We start from the raw sequence: 21,314 nt of genomic DNA, 5'->3' as shown, positions 1-21,314 counted from the left end.
GCTAACATTTATCACACAAAAAAAATCAAGCAGACACACAAAACGTATAATGAGGGTGGAGGTAGACAATATGGGGAGAGAAGGGGAAGCACAAACACAACATTTGAGAGCAGGATTCTGGCAAGGATTCTACTACCATTCGACAGGGTTTTACTTCCTGCAACATCCTTTGGTGTTATAATTCTCGTAGCTTTAAAGGATTCCATGAAAAGTATGTAAAACGACATTCCTATGTATAATAATTATGACTGGCTATGACTGTCAATCAGCTTGATGGGGGCGGAGCCGCTAGACACATTTGCCTCGGTGTCGGCGTTATGCGTGATAATGTTATGTGGGATCAAATAATATCAGCAGAAATATCATGTCTCTGGAAATGCCTTGTTTTTCATTGTTACATTTATGAAAATAAAATATTAGTGAGGTACCAGTGCTACACACCGCACACGGGACACGTGATCACGAACGCTCCAGTCACGGGTTCTCGGCGGCAGATTCGCTACGTCGGCGCGTCACTGAGGCCTTCGTATAGAACGGTTTCGTCTTTGTTTTGGCATACTGCATCGACTGCAGTGGTCAATTAATTGATACTGAAATATAAAGATCCTAGTTTCCCTACTCGCTCAACCCTGAACCTTGCTATACGCATGCACAGATAAAGTGCGTCACCTGTCACGTGTACAGTGTGTTTGACTAGCGTCTTTCTGATGATTTATCGTGACTATTTGGTGAGAATCTACTCGACTATTACCGAGGTCTTCTGATTTCTCAGAACCAGGATTTGGATACGACAGATGAGTACTTTTATCTTATTTTGATGAGTTCTTCATTGAAGTTAATTTTACAAAACTATTATCACAGAGTGCGTTTGCACTGTCGACCCTACGTGCTGACGTCGGGATGACGCAGATAAAAAAATGTCGGCCCCACCCACTGATACAAAACGAAGGCTGGAGTATCTTTTCGTCCTCTCGTACTGGTTTATCGAGGACATTTGCAGTTCGAGTGTATAATAAGTTTTATTGACACGAAGTAAGCAAAACAGTAAAACCCGCGAGAGTGTCTTTCACGTGTCTGGCCGGACATAAATTCCTCCCGAGAGGCTCCGCCCCTCCCCTCTGTCCCCACCCTATTGGTTGGAGGGAAACCTTCAAACCACACCAGTTACATTCGAGGAGCGAATGGGAAAGAACCGCCACAGTAGCTACCTCCGATATGCCTTCTGCTCAGCAAAAGAAAAGAGCTCAAAATAGAAAATATTATGCAAATAACAAGCAGATGATTTTATCACGTGACAAGTAGCCTGAAGGTGAGGAGAAAAAGGCTGCCTCTGCAGTGGGCTCTGTAAAGCGCGAAGCTGCTTTCGATAAATACAATAGTGCTCACAGATAGGAACTCAAAGCTGCTTTCAATAAATACAATAGTGCTCACAGATACGAACTCAAAGCTGCTTTCAATAAATACAATAGTGCTCACAGATACGAACTCAAAGCTGCTTTCAATAAATACAATAGTGCTCACAGATAGGAACTCAAAGCTCCTTGTAGTGGGTACAATAGTGCTCAATGATAGGAACTCAAAGCTGCTTGTAGTGGGTAAAATAGTGCTCACAGAGACGAACTCAAAGCTGCTTGTAGTGGGTAAAATAGTGCTCACAGAGACGACCTCAAAGCTGCTTGTAGTGGGTAAAATAGTGCTCACAGATACGAACTCAAAGCTGCTTGTAGTGGGTAAAATAGTGCTCACAGAGACGACCTCAAAGCTGCTTGTAGTGGGTAAAATAGTGCTCACAGATACGAACTCAAAGCTGCTTGTAGTGAGTACAATAGTGCTCACAGATACGAACTCAAAGCTGCTTGTAGTGGGTATAATAGTGCTCACAGATATGAACTCAAAGCTGCTTGTACTGGGTATAATAGTGCTCACAGATAGGAACTCAAAGCTGCTTGTAGTGGGTATAATAGTGCTCACAGATAGGAACTCAAAGCTGCTTGTAGTGGGTACAATAATGCTCACAGATACGAAGCTCAAAGCTGCTTGTAGTGGGTATAATAGTGCTCACAGATAGGAACTCAAAGCTGCTTGTAGTGGGTACAATAGTGCTCACAGATAGGAACTCAAAGCTGCTTGTATTGGGTATAATAGTGCTCACAGATAGGAACTCAAAGCTGCTTGTAGTGGGTACAATAGTGCTCACAGATACGAAGCTCAAAGCTGCTTGTAGTGGGTATAATAGTGCTCACAGATAGGAACTCAAAGCTGCTTGTAGTGGGTATAATAGTGCTCACAGATAGGAACTCAAAGCTGCTTGTAGTGAGTACAATAGAGCTCACAGATACGAACTCAAAGCTGCTTGTAGTGGGTATAATAGTGCTCAGAGACGACCTCAAAGCTGCTTGTAGTGAGAGCAATAGTGCTCACAGATACGAACTCAAAGCTGCTTGTAGTGGGTATAATAGTGCTCACAGAGACGAAGCTCAAAGCTGCTTGTAGTGAGTACAATAGTGCTCACAGATACGAACTCAAAGCTGCTTGTAGTGGGTATAATAGTGCTCAGAGACCACCTCAAAGCTGCTTGTGGTGGGTAAAATAGTGCTCACAGAGACGAAGCTCAAAGCTGCTTGAAGTGAGAACAATAGTGCTCAGACACGACCTCAAAGCTGCTTGTCGTGAGTACAATATTGCTCAGAGACGACCTCAAAGCTGCTTGTCGTGAGTACAATAGTGCTCACAGAGACTAGCTCAAAGCTGCTTGTAGTGAGTCTAATAGTGCTCACAGAGACGAGCTCAAAGCTGCTGTTAAAAGACTACATTGCTCACAGCAATATAATGAAAGCTGTTTGTCATGTGTACTGCAGTACTCACCGACATAAAGAACTAGCTACTCGTCGTGCACACTATCTAATGTAGGCCAAGTCTATTCTAAAGTGTGCTCCGACATATCACACGAAGAACAGAGCCCAGCGTTGTGCAGACATGAGGCGGTATGAACTAACTGAACCTAAGCATTATGCAAAGCATCAGTATGTTCTTGAGGTGAGCAAGAAACTACTCTGCACTGCTGAAGCTTTCATCAAAGCTTTCAAAAAGAAGCACCCAAATATATCCAAAACAATGACGAGTTACTCTTATAAGAAAGCTGTCATCTCTAGCAGCTAAGAGATTGGTAAACAAGGCCCTTCAGATGCGTAAGCAGTATGCTGGGGTCTTGCCTCAGGCTATCGGTCAATATGTAGCCTTGAGATAAAAGAAAGGGGAGACTTCGGTGAAGGTTTGCACTGTGCTCATAATGAGCCATTCCTTTATGAGGCAGCCTCCCTGTTTAATGTGGAAGGTAATACTCTTGATGAGAACAATATTGATCAGAATGGCTCGTGTAGGCCAGTATATGAGTCTGCAGATGGCACAAAGGAAAAAGGCGACCGTATTTGGAAGTGCTCTAGCAAGTGCAAACCGCTTACCGAGTCAGAAGTTTCCACAATATTAGAGTTCAAGTCTGACTTTGAAAAACCCATGCATGAGGTACGAAACATTTTACACACTTATGATGATAACTGCCCTAATAATCATGACACTAAAGTTGTCCTCGAGTCAGACAATAACTTTCAAATGGTGCATCATAAGTCTGTTGAACTTAAGGGGCACAGCTTGCTTTGTTATACTGGTAGTGAGTGCAAAAGTAGGCTCAAATCCTGAGATCAGCATCAACCCATTTTCCCATCTTGCGTTCTCTCTTGCGTGCTGTCTATGCTGCAATTAGAAGCCGCAAGTGTACTGCCAGCCTTGATGAAGCACTCAACAGTGGAGACTTCAATCATGAAATGAAAGCATGTGAGGTAGACAGTTACGATGCCATATTGAGAAACGAGCTACAGTCAACACACGAGTTCTGCACGAACAAAGTTGTTGCACTAAATATGCCAGATTTAGAATTTCAGCTTCAGCTTACTCATGCTAAGCTAATATCACTGTATGAAAGGGCTATACAAGACTTTTCCCAGAATCCCTGCTGTAGCTCGCCAACGGTTGCATCAACGAAAGAGTGTTTCTCGGGTCCAGCTTTCAGAGAAGCAAGGTACTGAAGTATGGCAAGAATTAAAGAAATTTATTACAAAAAATGACAAAGAAACTGAAGGTAAAACGGTCTTTTTGTGCAACTTTTGCAAATCAGCCATAAAAAGAAACAAAATACCACCGCCGCTGTGTGCTCAATGGTTTGGAAATCGTTCCGATACCCACAGAGCTGACTAAGCTGGACTGCTTGAGCAGACAGTTCATTCAGCGTGCTAAGGCATACCAAACTGTTTTAGGGTAGGTACGTACACAAAAAAAAGTACTGACCTACAACTCGCTAAAGGCATGTAAAGGCACCATGTTCTTTCTTCCACTGCCTTTAAACAAAACACTTCAGACACTGGATGAGGTAGGTGAGCCTACTGTACATCTAGGCAATCCAGAAGCGTACATCATTGTCAACAGGAAGCCAACAAAGTAGTTTGGCGTAGCTTGGTACAAGTCAACGACATCAAAGCAGCCGTGAAAAAACAAGAAAATAAACTGGCTGTATAAGAAGTTGATGAGTCTGTTGATGCGGAAACCAAAGAAGTGGTTGAAGTAGTCAGCAAGGCTTCGAGCACCGTGCTCGAGAAAGCCACCGAGAATGAAGTTTCTGGATTTCAATTTTATACCATCAGAAATCTGGACAACAAGCTCTCAACCGAATCTGACATAGAACAGTACAAGTTGATGAACATATATGAGGAGCCACTGGACAATCGTCAAAAGTACCTCGATGTCATGTGCTTTCCGGTACTGTTTCCTGATGGTAACTTTGGAAAGTATCACCCACAAGAGGAAAAACTCTCACTCTGAGTATGAAAAGTCTTGCCTCCTGAACAAGGACTCACGTTTCAGGAAGGATCCACAGGATGTCTTCTTTCCACTCTGGCAGAAATAAATGAGAGAGACTGCGTCACGTGTGTACAACGTGATGAAGTCCGCCAAGACCGTGCCTGTGTCTGTCAGCAGCATATTTCACAATGTAGAGACCAGTGACCAACAGCTCGAAACCAATCTCGCTACGATGCTTCAGTCCGTGCGTGGCACGAAACAGTACTGCTCTATGAGAAAGGGTGAGCTTAAATGCATGGTACGTGAGGTGGGTACTCAAACACGGTTCCTCACCTTCAGCCGTGCAGAGTACAAGTCACCCAACATCATCACTTACCTCAAAAGCAAAGATCGTAGAGCGGAGCAAGATAGCCCACTCGTGCGAAACAGTGAAGTATCCAATGGATGTGCTCGGCGGCCATTTTAGCAGGCAGGCAGAGTGAGCTTGCGCTCGCCATCCATCATCTCGCAGTTTATCTTATCCGTCGCCATCTTATCATATCATATCTTATCCATCTTATCCATCATCTCGCCATCCATCGCAGTTTTATCCATCTCCCAGTGAGTTATGACCATCATCATTTTGTATAGTACAGCCCATAAATCCATAAACATGGATTTCACCCTACCAGCATCCCTTTAACCCTTTGAGGTACATATACATGTACTAATATATCCAGTGTAAATGCTTGGAAGGAGTGATTAATGTCTCATAATGCTTGCTAGGACAACTTCTTTCATACTCTGTGATCTGTATGATTTGAACGACAGCCTACATTTATCTATATTTGATCTACATGCAAATATATGGATATTAAAGTTCTTGTTTAATGAAGATCATTAATCTGATTTAATAATGGTTTCATGATATTTGCATGTAATAACATATATTGCAGACCTTTATAGAATCTAATGTTCATTCAAGCACATGGCTCTGTAGCAAAACGAAGGAAAATAAACATATTCATTTCTGCTGTCTTTTCTTTTTTTTTTTTTTCTTTTTTTTTTTTTTTGGTCTATGAACATGTCTATGAACACTGAAATGTTTCAATACATGGACATCTGTGCATCTAATACCGACTTAATGTTGTGCAAATAATTGAAAATAATTTATTCATATATTTTCGTAAATTGTCATGAGATGCAATGGTCAGCATGGGTACTGTAAGTTTAATTTCCACCTGTAAAACGTGTGAAAAATCATTGCAGGCAAGCGTTTAAAAGTACATTTGCCAATGATACATAACTTTTCTTTTTTTCTAGTGAAGTAAGTCTTCCAGTGAAGCAGCCCGAAATCCGCTTGCTTGCTAAAATGGCCGCTGTTCTGCTCCATTGCGTACTTCACCGAATTGAACGTGGTTGCGCACGAGTGGCCTATCTTGCTCCGCTCTACGATCTTTGCTCAAAAGTGGGAATGATGTCCCTAACAATAATTACAGCATAGGGAAGCTGTGCACCGAAGACCTCATATCTGTGTCTCGGCAGTTCTCTCTCAAGTTTCACACTTTCTTTCAGACAGTAATTGTCGAAGGTGAAGTTCTGGGAGTCGTAGACCATTTCTACTGGAAGAAAGAATATCAGGCACGTGGAGCTCCTCACTATCACGTCCTCTTGTGGATACGTGATGCACCAGTCATCGGTGTGGACGATCCTAGCAAAGTGCTGGACTGGATCCAGCAAAGGTTTACCTGCCACATTCCAGACCAGGAAAACAATCCTGACCTCCATGCCCTAGTCACTACGTACCAGCTACACAAGTGTAGTGCCTACTGCAAAGTTAGGTGCAAGCGTGGCAGCACTTTCATTACCAATTGCAAATTTGGGTTTCCACGTGAAACGTTTGAAACTGCAAAGTTGCACTGTGTGGAGGAAAAGCTGTAAAAACGCCAGAAAATATACCAACTTGCACGTGCGGAGTCATAGTGGGGTGGCTAAAGTCCCACTTTAGGGGGTATATATAATTTGAGCCTTCCATTGCCTCTGCCATGTGGGAAAACCTATGGGTAGATACCAAAATCAACCTTCTAGCATGATTATATCAAAGGTTATGGCCGATTAGCTATTTCTCCAAATCAAAACAGTGGCCATCTTGGATTATGTTTGTCTAGCAACATCATAAACTTTTTTTGACACTTTCATTGCATCCGCTATGTGTGAAAACCTATGTGTAGGTACCAAAATCAACCTTCTAGCTTGATTCTATCAAAAGTTATTGCTTATTTTCTATTTGAACCAAGGTAGAAAATCAGCCATCTTGGATTTATGCATATTACGGAAGTTCCCCAAAGTTGCTTCAGTGGCCAGAGGTGGTTCTGTCATATATATATATATATACCCCCTATCCTTTACAAATCCACCAAAAAAACATGGTACCAACAATTTCTGGGTTCACATAGGGTTTATCATAGGTGGCAACTGCACTACATAGGTCGTGCAATGGGAAACATATTCATAAATGGTATGGGACACGTTGCAAGACAAAACTTTCAGTCGCTGAGCGTCTGCAATCTCCGGGACTACGTCTGTGTAGAGCCGTAAGGAGTGAAGCCAGTGGGTCAGCTGACCGGCGGCGTCGCTCGCGTTGGGGTCCCCGGAGAAGCGTTCCACCTTGTTGAGCTTTTCCATGGTCCTTGAACGTCTCAGAATCGATTTGAATAAATTGTATTCTGTTCCTCAATGGAATACAATGGAATACCTCAATGGAATACTGTTCTCCCCTATGGGCCGGTGCTCCTGCCTCACACCTAGCTCGGCTTCACGCTGTTGAAACCAAAGCTTTCAGAATTATTGGAATCTCCCGCGATGAAGCTATCTCTGAGGGCCTTTCACTCACTCACCGCAGGCAGGTAGGTGGTCTTTCTGTCTTCTACCGACTCCTCTCCGGCCTTGCACCCCCAGCTCTCTCTGTGCTCTGTCCCCCAAATATTCCTACAGGTCGCACAAGATCTGCCAGCAACCCTCTGATGGTTAAACTGCCGAAATCTCGGCTCTCCGCTCACCTTCACTCTTTCATTCCTCTTTTCTCCCGCCTCTGGAACAAACTCCCTCACTCCCTTCAATCCCACTCCTCCCTCCAGGTCTTTAAAACAGCCGTTCACCACCATCTCTTATCTTCCCCCATCCAAAACCTTGATCTTTTCTACCCCCGCTAATTCACCCCAGATCCACCTTGTTTGAAATTCCAACTTCTTTCCTGGAAGTCCTGGCAGTGTCCATATGTTTTATACCTCTCCCACTGCCCCCTTCCCACGCCCCCCCCCCCCAAAGCCCTCGCCCTCTCTCAGATCTCTCGATGTCTCCATGTCTCTCGGTCCCTGCTCTCAAATGTTGTGTTTGTGTCCTTCCCCCTCTCTCCCCATCTTGTCTACCGCTCCCTATGTTATATGTTATATGTTTTATGTGTCGGTTTGTCTTTCTGTGTGATTAATGTTCGCTCTTTCACGAGCCTCGATATTGTATACAAAAAAAAAAAAAAAAAAAAAAAAAAAAAGCTTCCAGACCTCATTTCAAGATACGAAGCTATATTCAAATCGATCTTTGGCATCCTACTCAACAGGCAAATAATTTAATCAGTCCGACAAATCGAATAAAGCATTAGAAAGCAAAGTCAAGCAGTTTAAACATTAGTCATGAATCCCAGTCACTTCTTACCAATAATATCCAGCGCTCATCTCTGCATAACTCATTCAGCAGACAAGATACTGACCCCCCTCTCTGACCGAGCGCTCGCCCCTAAATAGACATCCAATATGCCCCACACATACGAAGGTTTTTCTTCTTCATTTTCACGACAATGACGTTACGTTGTTATTACGGAAATTGTATTATTTTTAAAAAACCGAGATGAATTCCTTACTTCCGCTTTTACACCGCTTCAATCCATCAACTTTCCATTCACGACATTGGGATTAAAATGTTGTTATATTTACTATAATATAACAATTTGGGTTTAATTTGTCCGAAATGGACAGTGAGTCATAACGCCTAAGGCCTATACATACTGTATTGTTGGAAGACAAACGCCGATGCTTTCGATATTTGATGGTCATTTTAACAATCGGTTTGTTTGTGTTTCACACTGAATGAAAAACGTAAAGGTAGAGCATGGCGATTGTGATCTATGACAGGTTCTACGATATGTTCGGCATTAACAGCATATAAATCAAAATGGCGGTGTGTGGAGAGTCAGCCGCAGCACCGCCGTAATGACATGAGACGTAACATATCACCCTGTCATGTGACCAGATTCTCGGCTCTAATTGGTATACGTTTGAGGGGACATACATGCATACATACACTACCGGTCAAAAGTTTTAGAACACCTCAATTTTTCCAGTTTTTACTGAAATTTACACAGTTTAATGTCTCAATGTACTCTGAAATTAAGCAAAGAATAAACAAACAATTGGAGATAAAAAAGAAATCATAGAATCATTTTGTTTAACAAAATTTAATTTACATTTTTGACTCGGCAAGTAGCCACCTTTTGCAGATATAACCGCCGAACACACTCGTGGCATTCTTTCTACAATGGAAATGAAATATTGTTCGGGAAGTTCTTCCCAACTCTGTTGCAGAAGTTCCCACAAATGTGTTGCACTTGTAGTTGCTTTGCTTTCACCCTTCTGTCCAGTTCATCCCAAACCAGCTCGATGGGGTTTAAGTCTGGAGACTGTGCTGGCCATTCCATGATTTTAAGCCAACCGTCTTGTTCTTTTCCTCGAAGGTAGTTTTGACATAGCCTGGAGGTGTGTTTCGGGTCATTACCTTGCTGTAGGATGAACCCCTGACCAACTAGGTGTATACCAGAGGGTATTGCATGGTGCTGCAAAATGCTGTGGTAGCCCTTTTGGTTCAGGGTGCCAGTCACTCTGTGCAAGTTGCCGACTGGATCCAGCAAAAGAGCCCAAGACCATCACGCTTCCTCCTCCATGTTTCACAGTTGGTGTCACACACTGAGGAACCATCCTTTCGCCTACTCGACGGCGTACAAAAACCCTGCGTGATGAACCAAAGATTTCAAATTTTGATTCATCGGTCCATAAGACCTTCTTCCAGTCTTCAGTAGTCCACTGTCGGTGCTTCATGGCCCAGGCAAGCCTCTTTTTCTTATTTTGCCATCTTAGCAATGGTTTTCTTACTGCCACTCGACCTGTCAAACCTGCAGCACGAAGTCTTCTCTTCACAGTTGAAACTGAGACTTGCTTACTTCGACCAGTGTTAAGCTGTGCTTGAAGCTGTTGTCCTGTGAGCCACCTATCACGTAAACTGTTGACTCTCAGAAACTTGTCTTCTGATTCTGTTGTGGCTTTTGGTCTGCCAGACCTCTTCCTGTCAGAGTTTCCTCCAGTTTCCCATATACTACTTCCTGCAGTGCAATATTGTCCAAATAATGCTTCAGAGGGTGTAATAACAGTCTGTTCCAATACTGCTTTTATACAGACAGGGGGTTTGTAAGCAAGTAATCAGCAGAGGTTGGGACACCTGTAGGAATTGTTTGCATCAACTTTCAAGGCTTAATTTACTTACATTGTTGCAGAACAGCTGTAAGTTGTTAACCCATTACTTGTTCCCTGAAGAAGGCCTTTTTTTTTTTACCTCGAGCAAATAACTGCAATTTACATTATTTTCTCGTTTTTGCGAACCTAAACGTTTTTTTTTATTTACCTCGAGCAGTTTACTGCTTACCTTTGTACCATTTCAGATTATTCACTGGACATTAAACTGCGGAAATTTCAATAAAAATTGGAAAAATTGAGGTGTTCTAAAACTTTTTACCGGTAGTGTACATACATACATACATACATACATACATACATACATACATACATACTATACGGACAGACAAACACTGTTCTAGACTGCTCTGCCCGATGGGCTACGCCGTAAAAGCCCGATGTGGTGATGTACCAATATGGCGACTCGACGTCTCGGTCATCCTACTGCACATCGCCGGGTTTTTAAGCCGCCATTTTTTTTTTGGCCAACTCAAACATGCCTTGCCTTGGAAACACGATTGATTAATTATCATTACAAAATTGAAGCATATCATCAAAATTTGGATTCGGATATGAGGATTGGATGCTGTAGACTAAATAATGTCCAAATCTGGAGTGAAATCTGACAAAATTGACCATATCTAGCGATTGGTGAACGCTAATCAGGCTGCTCTTGCAAGCCATGGCGTTGCAGTAGACAGAGCACCCTTTTTGTTTTTTTGTCACAAGGCCGGGGAAGTTTGGGTGTGTTACAACACCCTTTTTGAATATGATTAACGAGGTGAACCACACTTGGTGAACACTATTCAGGTTGCCTTTGCAAGCCATGGCATTACAGTAGACAGAGCTGCCTTCTTGTTTTCACATACGGTACCCATTTTTTCATTGACTAACATGTTTGTGCGATATAGTCACTCTCCCCCTCCTATAGTCACTCTCTCTCTCTCTCCATCCTCCCCCCCACACTTCCTCGCTCCACCCTCCTTCCATTCTCTCTCTCCTTTCTGCTCCTCCCCCTCCTAACTCCCTCGCTTCCTCCTCCCTCCTCTCTCTCCTTTGCCCCCTCCACCCTCCAGTTCTTCTCTCCTCCCTCATTTCTCTCAACCCCTCCCACTCCACTCCCTTTGCTTCCCCCTCCCTTCCCTTCCGCACCGTTTCATTCCTCCCCTCCCGCTTTCACCTCCTCCCTTTACCCTTCCTTCCCCCCCCCCTCCCTTTACCCTTCCTTCCCCCCCCTCCCTTTACCCTTCCTTCCCCCCCCCCTCCCTTTACCCTTCCTTCCCCCCCCTCCCTTTACCCTTCCTTCCCCCCCCCTCCCTTTACCCTTCCTTCCCCCCCCTCCCTTTACCCTTCCTTCCCCCTCCCCCCTCCCTTTACCCTTCCTTCCCCCTCCCCTCCCTTTACCCTTCCTCCCCCCCTCCCTTTACCCTTTCTTCCCCCCCCATACCAACAAAGTGCTTATACACCTCCATTCCCACCTGGCTTGTGTAAATCTCCTATTGTTCTGCTCCTTCTTCTGAACCAGTTCTACATTTCATCATCCCCATCAGACTCCCTGCTCTCATTTCACTGAATTCCCCAGACAGTGTTCATGGTTTTGTTTTGTTTTAAACTTCCTTCTCCCGTGCTCCATACTCTCCTCTATTACAACTCACTCTTAATTTTTAAAAGGCTGTCTTCAAATCGCTCCTTCAATCATAAATCATTCTCTTACAACCTTTCCTTTCTCCAATCCCAAAACTCACCTTTATTTCACCCCTCTAACGTTTTCAAACGTATCTCTGACTTGAAAATCTCAAGAAACCCAGTTTGTAATAAATGTTCGATTTTAATTAATTGTTCAAAACTTCCAAAACTCCCAACTCACCCCTCACCACTCCCTTTCAAATCTCCCCCCTCATGCTCCACTTCAAAACTCCCCTCACCCCTGCCCTTCAACCCTCCCCTTTAAAATCTCCCCTCTCACCCCAACACTGTCAACTGCTATCCCTACCTCCTCCTCTCCATCATTTTACTCAACCCCTCCCCTCTCCTCTCTTGTACTTGATGCACCCCCTCCCTCTTCCTTAACGGTATGGACCTCAAACATCTGGGGCCTTCACTCAAAGCTGATTGATCTCTCCATTCAGGTTGCTTCTGACAATCTAGACTTGATCTGCTTAACAGAAACTTTCCTCCTTCAAGACGTCGCTGGTTCCTTAATATCTATCCCTGGTTACTCCCTCCTCTGGTATGATAGACCTGAGCCTCGTTCTGGTGGTGGGGTTGCTATCTTTATCAAAAACTCTCTTCCTCACTCTCCTTGCACTGCCCTCTCTCCACCCCACCCCCCAGGAGTACCTTTGGCTACGGCTTCCCCTCCACTCCCACCTTTTGTTCATATGTGGTCTGTACCGTCCACTAAACAGTGATGACTCCATTTACATCTCGCTGTCCGACAACATGGAGCAACCTCTATCCACTCATCCCAACTCTCATCCTCATATGTGGCAACTTCATCTGTCATCATGCCAGCTGGCTGGGTGTGGGTACCTCTCACCCAGCCATGGCACCTCAGCAACGGAATTCTATGCCTCATTAGGACTGACACAGTCTGTCAATTTCCCAACTCGGATCCTCAGTCAACGGAGCATCATCTCTTCTAGACTTGGTGATGACAAACTTCCTGCAAATGTCTGCGGTTCTTCTTCTGCTCCAATTGGTTCATCTGATCATTTCCTTGTTAAAGTGGATATCTCTCTGGCCATTCTGAGAGAGCCTCCTCAGCTTCGACGAGTCTGGCATTTCACTCAGGTCAACTGGCATGGTCTTCAAGCAGCCATCAATCATCTGGACTGGTCTCCCATCTCCACTGCCTCTGACATCAACTCTTCCTGGGAATTATTCCAAAGTAAATTGTTCTCTCCCTCCCATCTACATTCATAACAATTATTTTGAGGAAGTTCAGTCATTCAATCTCCTGGATCTCACCATCAGTCTTGATCTTTCTTGGTTAAACCATATTTCAAAGTTGGCCTCCAAAGCCAGCCGCCGACTTCATCGTACAAAGTCCTTCCATGGCACACCTGAACTCCTATCCAGCTAAAAGACATTCATGTGCACCGCTCCCCTGCTTCACATCTTGCTCAGCTTGATTCTGTGGAAACCAAGACCTTCAAGATTATTGGAATGCTCTGTGCTGAAGCTGAGTCTATGGGTCTCTCACTTCGCCATCACACACAGGTCGGTGATCTCTCAGTCTTCTGCTGCCTCTTTTCTGGTATTCCACCCTCTGCTCTTTCCGTGCTTTGTCTCCTCTAGGTTGCCAGGTTTCTGTAGAGCTCACATGGTTCACCATCGACCCCCTTGTGGTGAAACTACCTAAATCCAGGATTACTGCTTACCTCCACTCATTCATTCCTCTTTTTTCCCTCCTGTTGAATCAACTTTCACATCCTCTTCAATCTCATTCTTCCCTCCAGGTCTTCAAGACAGCTGTTCACCACCATCTCAGATTGTCCCCAATCCAAATGTAGGATATTTTATACCATCGTTAAATCCCCCCCTTCCTTCCACTTTTCCAGTTTTCCCTCCTTGGAGGTTCCTTCTGTATGCATTTTGTCCACCACATGCATGCGTTTTTGTGTCCTGTATTTGTCTGTTACGTCTTGATGCATTCAATGTACGAGCTTTTCCACGAGCCTCGACTATGTATTATAAAAACAAAGCATGGTACCTTCTTGGAGGTCAGCTTGGGTCGTTTATAACCCTGTGCAGGCCCCAAGCCATTGGCTAACACGGGCAACCACACCCCCTGATCACATTGTCACTTGCTTCTCTTTGTGGAGGAGATGTGTTGTTCAACTCCAAAGGTCACATGGCGACCACTGGATGCCTCATCTCACCAGTGTTGGTAAATAGTTCTAAGATCTGATATGACGTTAATAAAAATTAATTGAAGATTGGGTGGGTGGGAAAGTGACAGGTTTGGCACGCCATGCTCAGGAGAGTGGGTCTTGCTCAAGGGTATGTGCATGTGCGCACACCAGAATTTTGACTGGTCGTTGTGTCATGTGATTGGTATTCTTTAGGTGAATCGGCAACAACAGGAGGCAAGGGTATCGGACACGCCTGTGGTTTCACAATTGAGTGACCATAGTTGGCAAGCGAGAAGCGTCCTGAAGATGAAGAAAGCGAGAGGAGTCCTGAAGATGAAGAATCGGTTGGCTTTGGAACGTACTTCTCTTCGTCTGTGCAATGCCCAGGGCCGTCCAGCGAAGAAGAGTAAATGGATCGTCCAAGAAAGGACTTGCTCAAGAACGTCGGGAATTGATGTGGTAAGCTGTGTATTATTCCTCATAAACGTGTGCTGGTGTAATGATTCCGTGCACGCCACAATTGTAACCCTTTCTGCTGACCGCAGGTATGAACGAAGGGAAAATATAGCTGCATATTGTTATGAATTGGTGGTTTTTGTTCAAATAAGTTTAATGATTTGTTTGCAAGAAATACCAGTAGATTTTTGATGCATTGTAATTTTGGGAATGATCATTGATGATTTCGACTTTTACTGTGCAAGTGTAAAAATTTGACATTGAGGCATCATTTCATGAGACATGCCTGATCCAGCAGACAAGGATGTGAAAGCTAAACTGTCACGGTATTTTAAAATAATAGCACATTTGGGGTGTTATGTGCAATGTAATTATCGGTGGTAGGGAAGGATAGCTTGGAAATACACCACATGGCCAAAAGTATGTGGACAGCCAGACACCCCTTCTAATTACGGAATTTGGCTATTTCAGCCATACCCATTGCTGACAGGTAAATATAATCAAGCACACAGCCATGCAATCTCCATCGACACACATTGGCAGTAGAATGGGGCACACTGAAGAGCTCGGTGACTTTAAACGTGGCACCGTCATAGGATGCCACCTTTCCAACATGTCAGTTCGTCAAATTTCTGCCCTGCTCGAGCTGCCACGGTCAACCATAAGTGCTGTTATTGTGAAGTGCGAACGTCTAGGAGGATGAAGACTTTAGTGATTGGGTACACTTTATTTTTTACACCTTTAACTGTGAAACTTGCTGCCTTGTACAATTTGCATAATCTCATCATTTCAGCTTTTAAGTCCATCCGATAAATCCGCATCTTTTTGACAGTTGCTTTTTCTTAATTGTTACCTTTTCTTACTTCATTCTTCTTCGTACTTGACATGATTAGGAATGACCAGACAAAGCCAAGCTTGCAAATGGAGTTAAGTCTATCAATTCTGGCCAGATCAGATCAGGGTGATGGCCATGCTGAGGAGAGTGGGTCTCAGTCAGGGGGCCGGTCATGGAATTTATGCATTCTCTGTAGAGCAATGGAAGAGGAACCGCAGACAAATAAGAAATTGCGCTATTTCTCAACTATTTATTGTTTGCATTGTCGAAGGTTATGTATGATGCGTGGAAAGAAAAGCATTTTGAAACAGAAAATTAGTATTAGAATGAGAAGGAATTCAGGTCTATGAAGAAATGGTCAAAATATTTATACAAAATGAATTTAAGCAAAATGTTCATTGAATTGAAATTTGAAATTGAATTGAATTGAAAAATTGAATTTTGAAATTGATTTTTTTCAACATGAAATGTGAAATCGAAAAAATCAACATGAAAGAGCGAACAGAGATCGCAGACCCTCGCCAGAGCGTGTTTGTGAGGTGTATTTTGTGGGGTTTTTTCACATTCTTTCATTATTTTGTACAAACTCACTTTCATCAGACACGCGTGACACATTACATCCTCTTTATGAAACTGAATTCAGTATTGTATTTTAAATATTTTTTCTTTAATGAGGCTGTCCTTTGGGTCTTTTAAGTCCACGGGGTCTTTTGCATCCTTTTGGATCTCTTGGGTCATCAGGGTCAAATGGCTCCTTTGGGTCTTTTGGGTTATTGGGGTGTTTTGAGTCTTCAGGCTCTTTTGCGTCTTCGGGCTCTTTTGCGTCTTCGGGCTCTTTCGAGTCTTCGGGCTCTTTCGAGTCTTCGGGCTCTTTTGATTCTTCAGGATCTTTTGGATCTTTTTAGATTCTCTGGGTCTTTTGGGTCCTCGGGGTCATCTGGTTCTTCATGGTATTGTTACAGATACGGCTTTGATGGTATGGTGGGCCGAGCGGGATGGCCGCCGTATCCGTACAAGTTACCCGATTGTACTCGAACGTCGACGAAGCCGCGCTATGCTGGCTCAATAAGGAAAAGAAGACACCCGGCTGGATTATAATCACACAATACGACACCAGGGGTTCAGTTCTCAAGACCTCCGGAGGAGGTTATATTAAGGCGGAAAAGGTTAGATTACAGGGACAAGAGGGAAACATAGGAAGGTGGGCACTTAGACACAACCTTATATTAACCCTAGACAGACCACAGATAAACGGGACAACGCTGACTCACACGGGGTTTGATGGCCAGGAAAGCGGGTAGCGATCGCTCCAGGTGCACCTGTGCTCAGGGCAGGATCACGTACGGTGGGGTCCAGAGATGCTGGTGTGGTCGCTCAGCGCTCGGGAGGGTGGCGTCTTGTCTTTCCAAGCTCGGGGCGCATCTGACGTCACGTCCGGCAAGCGGCTGCGTATATCCGGCGGGGAGTCACGCCCTCGCTCGTTAGCTCCGCCCCATATGGCATCGGCCCATGGCTTCTCATTGGGTGCGGGGGTTACCGGCTCCGCCCTTGACGAGGGGCCGACAGGGAGCCCCCTTCTGGGTAACCCCGTCGAGCACATGTTCAATGGCGGCCAACCGAGCCGGAGTGAGGACGCAAAGCCGCTGTTGTTGTGGTTGTTGTTGGAGCTTGAGATGATGGGAAGAGATGCGGGGAGGTATGGGAAGGTCCTAAACTCCTACTGGTGCCATATCATCACATTCTGGTGCAACGAAGAGTCATAATTAATGGAAACAAGTCCTTAACTGACATAGATTAAGAATAACTAGCAAGATGTCCTATAATTGTCTACGTGTGGTGCGGGGGACCTGGGCACGACATTTAATGGGGGAATGAAGGGGAAGATCGGCTCTAATGGGTGTTGTTTACAGACAATGGGACTAGGGAATGGGGTAAGGGGAGAGTTGGGGAGTATCGGAGAAGATAGGGGAATATTTACAAGCGGATATGGAGGTCAAATTCCATATTCGCAACATTGCACCCTTCTCTACCCTCGGGGCGTCCCGACCCGATAAATTTTTACCTACTTTAGTGTGGCACGCAATGTAGTTCCCTCTACTATTAACTCTACCCTGAGTGCGACAGTTTTATAGATATTCACAAATGAGTAAATATGTCCCCCTGCGACGTTGCACCCTTCTCCTCTCAGAAACACACCCACAGGATAACCGAATCCGGAAAGAATCCTCAAACTAAACATACAGCCGGTAGGGAGCATTATTTACAAGACTACGCTGATATTTACACTACGATCCAGGACCTGTCTTTGGAGGAACACATGCAGATGTTATGCATAGAGAGAGCGCGCTTGCCAACATCGATACACCAACCCACGAGTGCTCTGTGGCCGACGGCCTTTAATAACGTGCAGAGCACCCTGTCCCAGCATCAAAAGCACCACCCCACCACCAATCGGTGCAGTCACCATTGTTCATTGGAATAAAAATAACTTCAACAACCCCTAACCCTGCAGGTGTCTCTTGCTCTTCTTGTGGTGCACTTGGTGGTGTTAATTATAAGTGGTTCACCTGTATGGCATAGGTGCCACGTTGACCCATAGGTCCATCCCCGGGTGGTGCTTGGCCGCAAACGAACTGCGGTCCATTGTGGGTGGCCACAAACATTGCGGTCCATATGGTGTACCGATCCAGGCAGCGAACAGCGAAAGTGCAGGCCCACAACTGCGTCGCCAGCACCTCTCTCTCCTCTCTCTCTACCCCAAAGCCCAGATCCTCGGAGGTGGGAGACAAAAACAAGACAAGTGAGCAAGGTGGTAAGGGCGCAAAAGTGCACGCAATGCAAGGTGATGCACACTGGGGGCACATGGGAACCAGGTGAGACAGGTACGTTCCTACCGTACGCCCCCCCCCACCAGGTAACCTACATGGCCCCTCCCTTACCCCTTACTGTATCAACAAAACACAACACTACCCATAAACATCTACTTTACAAATCCACAAACATCCCTACTGTCTTCCCCGTTCCTCCCATATACCAAATTCGTCTTCTCTCCCTCCTAACCAATCAAATTTGCCATTTTCAACTCAACATCAAAATTTGCCATCACCAATTCATCATCAGTCCCTCCTAGGGAGGGAGAGATGGAATCACCCCAATGTCTCATCCACGTCGTGATGCGTCTCACAAATCCAACAGCAATTCTCATTTCTGCAACACAAACAAAGAAAACACAGGTGTGGAGTCATCATCATCACCACAGGCAAGTGGCTGCGTATGGTGCGACAGGTTCATCAATCCTAACTATCTCCTAAATGACTTTAACAACTTTACACTACCCGGGGTCTCTCTCCGGCCAAACCATTGGCCCTCTTACACTATGGGTTCTAAAAACCAATTCCCATTGGCCAAACTGTGGTGCTCTTCAATTTGGGGTCTCACTCCCCCGATTCATCTCCCGGTGCCCTCGTACAATTTCTGGGCTGTGGCGTGTACCTCTCCCAGTGGGTCTACCCACCTGCACACCTCCACCACTGCAGTTGCCTCCGAGCTTACCTGCTCCTCACCCTAACCTAACTACCTGGGGAAGGCCCTCTGGCTCTCTCCCCACTCCGTGCCCTCTCTGGCACTGGGCTGCCCGATCCACACCCGGGATCCTCAGGCACCCACTCACAACTACCGGCTCCCAGAGCCCACCTGCGGCCTCACCTGGCCGACATCCTCACAGTGGTGGAGTGCTCAACCAACTACACACACTAACAGGCTACACGCCCAGCCATTTCCACAACACTAATGCACCCATTCACAACACCATTCTGCAACCGCACCACAGATGCCAATATCCAACCACAATTTACCTGCACCCTCTACCTAACACTTACACTACCCGCCCCGGGTACTCGTGAAAGGGGTCCACTCTTCCCCCATCCACACCTTCGCACCACGCACACCACTCCATACCACTTACTCCAACTCTCTCCACACACCTGTACTTGCACACCTGTGCTCTCACACCTGGTGCCACCGGCACCCTTCTCTCCCCAAGCGCATTCGCGCTGATCCACAACACTCACTACTCATACACTGCTCCACACACCTGTCCAGTTGCACACCTGTGCAATCACACCTGTTCCAGTTGCACACCTGTGCAATCACACCTGTTCAATTCTCACTCACACGGCATCATCTCAGCTAACTACTCCCTTCTGAAACTTGCGCTTCCCAGTCGTCCCTTTAAACTATTGCGCTCCCACGTCATTATCATCCACCCTAATCTACCTGCGTCCCCACTACAGGTATCAGTCACTAACTAAACCTTAACGTTACCTACTGTCATCTTCGCTAGATCCCTACACACAATATCCTAACCCACCCGGGCTAGTTTTCACTGCCATACACCCCATAAACTATTGCGCATTTGCCCCCCCATGGGAAGGATGGTGGATTTGCCATCCCACCACCTCGGGGGTCTCTCCCTACCAATTTCGCACATCAAATTGCAACAAATTAAAAATTTGCCAATCACTGCCCATCATCTGCCAATCACTACTGCCAATCCCTTGCCAATCATCAAATTTTGTTTTTCTCTGATTTTGGGTCCAAAACACTAACCTCATCACCCAGTCGACTCACTAATACCTCTCGGTGCGCCAATCCCTGTCCAAAGCCCGGCTTCGTAAAGCCAAGCAATGGATGCTGGTTGTTTTGTGCCAGCGGCTGGATACGTCCGGCACTCGGTGCAGGGACGGGGGCTTACCCGTGCCGAGATCCCACGCATCACCTCGGCGTGGAGCCATCCAATGTCCCGATCTCGACCTGCCGGCACGTCTCACCAAAAAGTGGTCGCCATGACGACCCTTTCTATCGGGCTGCCAGCTCCGCCTAGTGGAGCACGGACGCGGCCGTTCAAAGCGAGGCCCAGCACGCACCGAGGGCCCGATTCGGCTATAAGTCGTTCTAAACTCTACCCCGTCTAACGTCGATGCTTCACCTGCATGCTTACATCCCGCAGCCCGTTCCTTGCTCACACATCCAGCTGTGCCCATGCTCCTCGTACCCTTCCTTACACACCCAGGTACACCCATTCCACACACAGCCTTGGTCACACACCTGACCACCGAACACTTTGGCACACATTCGTTGCTCGCACACCTCACCAAAACACCTCTTCGCGCCCCCTCCTCAGTCACCTCCTCTGTGACAATCACAGGTGTGCTCTCATTCGCACACCCAACCACGTGCCTCACCACCAACTCCAGCGTGCATTCCCACTCACGCTCTACCATTCCAGGTGTACATCCTTCCATCCCAGGTGTACATCCTCGCTCACCTGTCGCAACTAACTCACGCTCCATGTCACCCTCACTACTTTCACCTCCATTCCTGACAGCGCACTCTTTCCTCGTGCACCTGCCCGTCACACACCTTTCTCGCGCACACTCTCCCGTTACACCCTCTGTAACACTCACCACAGGTGGACACTCTTCCTTACTTCTGACAGCGCACTCTTTCCTCATGCACCTGTCCGTCACACACCTTTCTCGCGCACACTCTTGCGCACACTCTCCCGTCACACCCTCTGTAACACTCACCACCCCGCGCTTCCATGTGCTCCCTCGCACACACGCTACGACCGACTCACTCTCGCCAGCACCCTCACTCCTTGGCACGCACTTTTTCCTCACACACCCCAGAGTCGGACTTTCTCGCACACCTCCTCTTTCGCACACCAGACCTGTCGCACACTTCACCAACGGCCTCTCACGAACACCCGGGTCCATC

General features: G+C 45.8%; 1 protein-coding gene across 2 annotated transcripts in view; it reads left to right on the top strand.

Moving 5' to 3' along the window:
* The window catches only part of LOC137434811 (ribosomal oxygenase 1), a 152,396-nt gene that overhangs the window by 4,495 nt on the left and 126,587 nt on the right, over nucleotides 1–21,314 (top strand). For both annotated transcript variants that reach the window (XR_013624632.1, XM_068127933.2), the window contains exon 2: nucleotides 14,459–14,704. Coding sequence is in view for 1 of the 2 variants with exons in the window: in XM_068127933.2 (XP_067984034.2) it covers nucleotides 14,459–14,704 (246 nt within the window). In the remaining variant the exon portion in view is untranslated. The remainder of the gene's footprint in view (nucleotides 1–14,458; nucleotides 14,705–21,314) is intronic.

The sequence above is a fragment of the Myxine glutinosa genome, chromosome 9 (genome assembly GCF_964187855.1).
Source record: "Myxine glutinosa chromosome 9, kmMyxGlut1.1, whole genome shotgun sequence".
In the NCBI taxonomy this organism is placed as follows: domain Eukaryota; kingdom Metazoa; phylum Chordata; class Myxini; order Myxiniformes; family Myxinidae; genus Myxine; species Myxine glutinosa.
This window is presented reverse-complemented; position numbering and strand designations above follow the sequence as displayed.